Consider the following 7,875-nt stretch of genomic DNA (forward strand, 5'->3'; position numbering starts at 1 on the left):
TGATGTATTACAACTTGGTATAAAATCTGCAATACAGCATGCACAATTTAACCACACAGCTCCTACACCAACATGCTATATGATTTACAAACACCTTTACTGTAACATTTCACCTTCTGTTGCACTTCTGAAATTACAGCTCAAATACTTAGCGCCACCAGAACCAAACATCTCTTTTGTTGGGCAGCACCATATGCATGAAAACTGTTTCACCGTAACACTTACATACTGGTGACAGAATTATATATTAGGAAATCACAAATGGTATTTATGCCAGTGTCACAAGAGATAGCATATGGAGTCTAGGTTGAGATAGCGATGGCTCCATGTCCTGCTTTCAGCAATGGCGGTGGCAATGTGCAAGCCATGAGTAGGCCTTTTCCACATGTGACCACTTGGTGGTGCTTTAAACACAACTCAAGTCTGTTGTGTCGGAGACTAGAACTACAATTACAATTTGGAGAAAATAAACAGTGCTTATGTGAAGAGGCCATGACAATCCAATCATGTGAAAGGGAGGAGGGAGAAAGCAGAGCAACACAAAAAAAAATGTATCCTATGCCACAAACAATATTGTTTCCCTTTATCATTGCAACACATTAAGAATACAAATCCCGAATAATGAGCCACGTATGGCAAAGTTATACTTCCTTCAAGTTTCACCCACATGGAAAAAAAACAACTGAAAACAATACAAACCAATACCACACAAGCCAGCACATGCATGTTCAAGGCCATGCATTCCATTAGTAGCATTACTGACACTGGAATAAGCCCCAGCTTTTAGTCCAATCAGTTGAGGCTTTGATATTTCCTAACCTTAACTGTATAACAAGAAGGTAAAACTCTGAGATGATTCTGTTACATTAAAATGGTCTTCAACAAGACTAGCATAGGAATCATTTAGAAAATCCTCCGGTATTTGTACCCAGAGATACATACAAAAAAGTATGTACCTTATATAAAATGACAACCCCATCCCTGTGGCGGTTTAGTGCCACTTACTGATTGGCCAGTAACATAATCCACAGTTCACTTCTTCCCTGTGATGTAAAGCAGTATGGCGTTGGCCACCTCCAGGGTCTCGTCCTTCAACAGGACGATGTCAAAAGCGTTCAGGTATGACTGCTTCCTCTCCTCCACCTGAGGGAAACCAGAGTATGAACAACAGAAGTCTACGCCGAAAACAAACCCAACCGCAAAGAAAAGCATCTGTTGAACACATCACGGTGTGTCGGGGGGGTGGGGGGTACCTTGTCGTTGAGGTATCCTATCTTGAGGATGTTCTCGGTGTTGTGAACGCCGTCAGCCATGTTCAGATCCCCCAGAGAGTCGCCCAGAAGCAGAATGTTGTGGCGGTGGCTCAGCTCCTGGAAGTGGTCCGAGTTGAGCAGAGCGCCTTCCCTCTTGTTGTAGATGTGGATGAGCTCTCCTTTGAAAGCCCTCAGGATACCCTGAGAAGAACAAAACCAGGGGGTGAAATCCTCACCGAAGATGATCGGCATTCCCTGCTCATAGACCGTGTCTCTCAAACTCAACGGCACAGAGGCCGTGAGTGTCGGGGGGTTTACAGGTTTTCAGTGTCAGTCGGTGATACTCACAGCCTCATCAAAGTCCATGTAGTTGGAGAAGACCTTGACGTTGGGGTGGAAGACCCCCGCCTGGCGGATCACCTCCTCCAGGACGTCCCCGATCCCAGCAGAGAAGATGAGCAGGGGGACGCTGTGCTCCTGCAGGTGGTCGAAGAACAGCTGAAAGCCATCCCTGTGGAGACACGCAGCACACACAGCACCGGGCTTAAAACCAACCTGATGAACGTCACCGTATTCATCCCCACCAGACCACCATCAAGGAGATCTGCGGACTGTGGTGGGTTAAAAGAATCCTGATCATTATGTATTCTTTGGCTATGAAGGAGGAGTCAGGTGGCTGAGCGGTTAGGGAATCGGGCTAGTAATCTGAAGGTTGTCAGTTCGATTCCCGGCCGTGCCAAATGACGTTGTGTCCTTGGGCAAGGCACTTCACCCTACTTGCCTCGGGGAGAATGTCCCTGTACTTACTGTAAGTCGCTCTGGATAAGAGCGTCTGCTAAATGACTAAATGTAAATGTCTAAATGAAGGACAGCTCCTCTTACCTCAGCTTAGCTTCAGACTCCTGGACCACTTGGGCCAGCCAGTCTTTCCTTATCCGCTGCTCTATCAGCAGGGTATGGGCTTTGGTCCACCTGAGGAACGCACATCAACAACGGTGGTTGGTTTGTGATCTAACAGTAGGTTGGTAGGTTGAGGGCGCTTCCTGGTAATGGAGAAATCTACTAAAGGCCTGTCTCACCATTCCACCATGAGGGGCAACTTCTGTTCTGCTGACAGAGTTGAGTCAATCTCGATGGGGTAGTATGTGTGAAGCAGCTCCTTCAGCTGACGGAGTATTGACAACATTCAGAAAGCACACACTGGCTAGACTACATCCAGTAGAGACATTGTTTTGTTATGTTGGGTTCCGCAGTGACATGCTTATGGTGAATTATCAAAGTAGAATCCTACAAAGATATATGTTCAAGAGTATACCTTTTCTTTGCAATCTTCACTGATAAGCTTGCTGTTGTCAAGGATATCTGTAAGGTAATACCGTGAAGTAAAGAAACATGTCTGTTTTGGATTTGTGAAATCCATGTGAGATCAATGAGTCTTACTGTGGCAGGTGGGGCAGCGTTTCCCATTGTAAGCAAACCTTGTAAGGGTCATGTCAAAATCTGAAATCACCTGGATAACAATCCAAAGACAATTGTTGGTCTGACATCTAACAAAACAACTTGTTAACTACAAATGTAAAGTAAAAATAATCAAACATAAGAATAACAAAGCACTCTAGCACTAAAAACTATACCTGCAGAGTGTTGGAGCCAGCTTTCTGCATGGCCAAGAGGATCTCCTCTACCCGCTGAGGGTCCTTCATACACACAGAGGGATTGGATAGCTCTGGGATCTGAGGTGATAGTGGGAGATAGAGGGTCAGAAAAGCACGAAGAAGAAAAACGGAAAAGCTAACTGACACAACTACTGGGAATTGTATGATAATGTAATATTGTCAATCTCTCAAGTGTCTAAATTATTATTCTGCCCACCTACCTAGCTATATTGATGCTAGGTTACATTCACAGAACATGTTTTGAATTAACTCTGTAAAAGCATAGTTGCTATCGCACCGTTTTGGCTAGGTAGCTCTAGCTAGATAGCTACAATCTACTCAGTTGGCGTTGTATCTTAAGGCTTGTCAGTACTGCGTTCATGAGTTTGAGGGTTCATCGGGCATTGAATGGCAGAGAAAAACACTTACCATTGTGGATAAAGGTGTGGTTTTGTTCAGGGAAAGTATCTAAACTTGGTAGCAACGGTTAGTTTCGCACCCAAACCGTAGTGTTAACTTGCAATGAAGCGACTTGTCTTGTATTAGTTGTGGAGAAAGAGACACGGATCCGCGCAAAAGGTTCCCCAGTGCCACTAGAGGAGTATACAGACGTTCCTACCTTTTCCTTCTAGGTACTTTGAGTTCTGGTTGTATCGAACTACTGTTATTTCTTTTAATAAATCATTTTATATTTGTCAGAGAGTTTTCAACGAGAATATTGTAGACCTCTGGAACAAACATGTATTTTTTCGATATTTGGGTGGGGGTAACCAAGCCGTTGGAACAGCGACCCCTAGGCACATTTTTCGATAGGTCACCGATTTCGGTAGCCTTACACCGGATCGCACTTTACTACATAATGATAAGACTGACATAATAGAGGATGTGTCTAATTCTGTTTTGCGTCTTTTAAACTTTTGGTAAATGTTTACTAGATTTTATATTTATCGGTATTTTAACGAAACGTTGGTACCATTGGAAAAAAGTTTACTGGCAATGGCTACAGAATATCAAATTACTAATTGGATAATCTGTACCGTTTACTGGTGAGAATCATACATCACAGAATTTTTTTATTTCGGTTTATGTGCTGTGCTCGTAACGGATCGACATTTTCACCTGGAGTGGCAAGGGGGTGGCAGGAGGTAGTTGTGGCATTAATGCCAATAATAATAATATTTGTAAATTACATTTACTATGATGTACAAAAGTATATATTTTAGCATGGGGGGATTGGGGTGGAAAGTCTTTTTTGCAGCTGCCACCTCTTGGATTCACAAGTGGCTGTCATGCTGGCCTCTGCTGAATCTCTTACATTGTGATGTAATAATGAGCAATTCTAGAACATCATCTTGTAAAAGCAAGTGAGAGGGTTCACAATTCTCAGATGAAGTTTATGTGCCACCTAGATGTCTTGGCCAAAAATATAGCATAGTAACATTTTTGGTAATAGTTTTTATTATAAAATTTATGAAACAAGAATGAATGAACTGGAGGAGGCATCCACTTCCACAAAATTACAAAGATGCAACATGGAAAGGAAGATGAGTTCCATGACATGTACAATCTTTAATGAGTTAAGACTGGAAGGAAAACTCTGTGATGTGGTAGTTATAGTCAATGGTACTGAGTTCAATGCTCATAAAAACATCCTTTGTGGTTGCAGCTCATACTTCAGGTGAGTGGCTTGACTTGGATGTTAATTTAAAACATGAAACTGCTTACAAAGGCTAACAAACAAGATCTTAGTACAGGGATTAAACATTTATATTATGAGGATACACTCCAGAAGGCTGTTGCCTATTAATAATATCTGACAAGAGCTGTTAAACACAAAACTACTTTGTATCTGGCATGTAATGGGAAGATTATTCATGAAGTTTACTGTTCATATGAAACCACAGGGCTTTGTTTACAAGTGGCTGGAACAACTCAGAGAAGAAAGTCTACACAATTCCTGGTGTCACTCCAGACATGATGCGCCTCATCGTCGAGTATGCATACACACGCTCTGTGCCTGTCACTGCAGAGAATGTCGAGCAGCTTTTGGCGACAGCAGACCAGTTTTCCGTCCTGGGAATAGTGCGGGCATGCTGTGAGTTTCTGGAGTCCCAGCTGTGCCTGGAGAACTGCATCGGCATCTGCAAGTTTGCAGAGTTTTACTCGTGCCCCGAGTTGAAGCACCGGGCCTATCTCTTCATCCTGCATCACTTCGAGGAGATGGTCCGCTCTTCAGAGGAGTTTCTGGAGCTCTCGCTGCCCCAGCTATGTGACATCATTGAGAAAGATGACCTGAATGTAAAGCAGGAGGATGTGGTGTTTGAGGCTATCCTCCACTGGATTGGCCATGCATCCCAGCAACGCAAAGGATTCATACCCGTGCTGTTGCCCAAGGTGACCTACACTGTTGATGTTAGGGTATGTTCTGTAGGTAACACGTGTTTCTGTTTACTGACGGTTCTGTCCATAATATCTGCTTGCAGGTACGCATGGCCTTGATGACAGCTGATTACTTCATGAACAATGTGAAGAACAATCCTCTAGTAAAGGACAATGACGACTGCAAGCCCATCATCATCAACGCCTTGAAGGCCATGTATGACCTGAACATGAATGGTCCCTCAAACTCGGATTTTCGCAACCCTCTGACCCGCCCTCGTCTGCCCTATGCCATCCTATTGGCTATCGGTGGCTGGAGTGGCGGTAGCCCCACCAATGCCATTGAGGCGTACGACGCACGGGCAGACCGTTGGGTCAACGTGACCAAGGAGGAAGAGAGTCCTCGGGCCTACCATGGCGCCGCTTACCTCAACGGCTTTGTGTACTGCGTGGGAGGCTTCGACAGCGTCGACTATTTTAACAGCGTGCGCAAGTTCAACCCGGTCACGTGCACATGGCATCAGGTGGCGCCCATGCACTCCAGGCGCTGTTACGTCAGCGTGGCCGTGCTGGGCGGCTGCATCTACGCCATGGGAGGCTTCGACGGCTACGTGCGCCTGAACACCGCCGAGTGCTACGAGCCCGACACCAACCAATGGACGATGATCGCGCCCATGCATGAGCAGAGGAGCGACGCCAGTGCCACCACTCTTCACGACAAGGTGAGAGAAAGACAACGGCACAATGTGGTTGCTAGGGACACCCTTCTTCTTCTCCGTCAGGTGAACAGAAATGACGAGTTTGTGCACTACTTACGCTCCAGGTGTACATGTGCGGCGGCTTCAACGGCAACGAGTGCCTGTTTACTGCCGAGTGCTACAGCCGCAGCACCAACCAGTGGACTCTGATCGCCCCCATGAGGAGCAGGCGTAGTGGAGTGGGGATCATCGCCTATGGGAAACAGGTCTATGCGGTGAGAAGCAGATGTTTTTTTTTTTTTTTAAGTCCTGCATTGATCAAGGATGACCGTCGCGTTTGAACAGTTCGAACTTGACTCTCGCCATCCTGTCCTAGGTGGGTGGCTTCGACGGAGCCAACCGTCTGCGCAATGCAGAGGCCTACAACCCCATGACTAACACCTGGCGCACGGTGCCCACCATGTTCAACCCTCGCAGCAACTTTGGCATCGAGGTCGTGGATGACTTGCTGTTTGTGGTGGGTGGCTTCAACGGCTTCACCACCACCTTCAACGTGGAGTGTTACGACGCCAAGACGGACGAGTGGTACGACGCCCACGACATGGGCGTCTTCCGGAGTGCCCTCAGCTGCTGCGTGGTGCACGGGCTGCCCAACGTCACTCACTACGCCGCCCCTAGAGACACCCTGCAGCTGATCAGAGAGGAGCTCAAACTGTCAGCCTCCAACAGCATCCTGTCTGTGTGAGGCCCCTCCTTCTGCCCAATGCAGACAAATACACTACAATTGGCCTTTAGCAAACCGAAAAATAAATCTTACTTACTACCTTTCAAATTCCTGTCAAATTGTCTTTCATGTAGGAAGTATTTTTTTGGGGGGGCTGGGTATCCTTAAGCCAATCAATAATTATACAAAGTAATGCAGTTGTATTTGGATTAGTATGGCATTCTCTTTTGAGTAGACAGTCATGCCTAAATGACAGCTGACCCCCAAGTTATTCCCAAATAAACTGCACAAGAACATGATTCAGCCAACATTATAAAAACAGCTTTTAATTGTAAGTGATGACATAAGCATTCCTTAAATCCAATCTATTGACACCTTGTCAGACCACCACATGTAAAACAATATATTTGTAACCAGTTCATTTTAATATTTTAAATGAACGTTCAACAGGATCAATGCTTAGGAACATATATTTTCATCTGAATTCTTAGTCGTAGTGCTCAAGGTCAATACATTAGCTGCAGGAAGGCATTCATAATTCTTGAATATCAATTCATCTGAGGACTGACATTCATTTTTGTTAAATAAATTTAGTTTATTCTATCGAGCAGCACTCTTTTCAATCTGACTATCTTTGGAAGGTGCAGAGAACATTATTCTGACACCTCTTACTGGGATGTCTAAGACATAGCATTTAATTTGGAAAACAAAGTGTTTCATGTTTGTTATAGGGGATTAACGGAACTGGTTAGTCACAAAAATAAACACATGAATAAACCATAATACCAAATAACCTCAAACCAAATTTGAACACTACTTAAGAGTCCTTGAAAGTGTTTTGTGTGTGCAAAAGTGCATGCTTTACTCAGCTTTGCAAAAATACTTCTTACATTGTGTGTGCATGTGTGCATCCACACACACAAACACACACAGTCCAGCATCTGAGCGGTGTCCTGTAGACATTTCCCTCGATAATGCAGACAGAGATATCCAGAAGAAAATACATTCATCAGCAACAAACTTCTGGATGGACGTCTACAGCCAGCAACTGGATGTACACAAGACAGAAGTTGGCAAAAATGTGGAATAGCTTATGCAATTATCAGTTTTGCACAACAATTAGTGCGTAAAGCTGCTTATAAGACTTGTTAATATTTCAGAAACAC

The 7,875-nt window shown here is 44.6% G+C and overlaps 2 protein-coding genes across 2 annotated transcripts; one reads left to right on the plus strand and one right to left on the minus strand.

Moving 5' to 3' along the window:
- Window positions 1–552: 552 nt before the first annotated feature.
- Window positions 553–3,496, minus strand: LOC134007221 (cytosolic 5'-nucleotidase 3-like). The gene is made up of 9 exons (XM_062446492.1): window positions 3,338–3,496; window positions 2,888–2,986; window positions 2,694–2,763; window positions 2,569–2,615; window positions 2,333–2,418; window positions 2,136–2,225; window positions 1,602–1,764; window positions 1,254–1,454; window positions 553–1,143 (listed from the first exon to the last, which is right to left on the minus strand). The coding sequence occupies exons 1-9, from the start codon at window positions 3,338–3,340 to the stop codon at window positions 1,033–1,035; spliced, it is 870 nt and encodes a 289-aa protein (XP_062302476.1). The 5' UTR covers window positions 3,341–3,496; the 3' UTR covers window positions 553–1,032.
- Window positions 3,497–4,369: 873 nt separating this feature from the next.
- On the plus strand, window positions 4,370–6,748 carry LOC134007064 (kelch-like protein 10). Its single transcript, XM_062446231.1, has 5 exons — window positions 4,370–4,586; window positions 4,813–5,302; window positions 5,392–6,009; window positions 6,111–6,260; window positions 6,362–6,748. The coding sequence occupies exons 1-5, from the start codon at window positions 4,390–4,392 to the stop codon at window positions 6,728–6,730; spliced, it is 1,824 nt and encodes a 607-aa protein (XP_062302215.1). The 5' UTR covers window positions 4,370–4,389; the 3' UTR covers window positions 6,731–6,748.
- The last annotated feature ends 1,127 nt before the right edge of the window (window positions 6,749–7,875 follow it).

The sequence above is a fragment of the Osmerus eperlanus genome, chromosome 2 (genome assembly GCF_963692335.1).
Source record: "Osmerus eperlanus chromosome 2, fOsmEpe2.1, whole genome shotgun sequence".
NCBI classification, from domain to species: domain Eukaryota; kingdom Metazoa; phylum Chordata; class Actinopteri; order Osmeriformes; family Osmeridae; genus Osmerus; species Osmerus eperlanus.

Excerpts from the sequence above, each read along its gene's own strand:
- LOC134007221 (XM_062446492.1), bottom strand. Across the intron at positions 2,226-2,332 it reads TTGCCCCTCATGGTGGAATG|GTGGACCAAAGCCCATACCC; the intron begins GTGAGACAGGCC and ends TGCGTTCCTCAG. Across the intron at positions 1,765-2,135 it reads GAGTCTGAAGCTAAGCTGAG|GGATGGCTTTCAGCTGTTCT; the intron begins GTAAGAGGAGCT and ends GTGTCTCCACAG.
- LOC134007064 (XM_062446231.1), top strand. The coding sequence starts at position 4,390 with ATGAATGAACTGGAGGAGGCATCCACTTCCACAAAATTACAAAGATGC. Across the intron at positions 5,303-5,391 it reads TACCCGTGCTGTTGCCCAAG|GTACGCATGGCCTTGATGAC; the intron begins GTGACCTACACT and ends ATCTGCTTGCAG. Across the intron at positions 6,261-6,361 it reads ATGGGAAACAGGTCTATGCG|GTGGGTGGCTTCGACGGAGC; the intron begins GTGAGAAGCAGA and ends ATCCTGTCCTAG.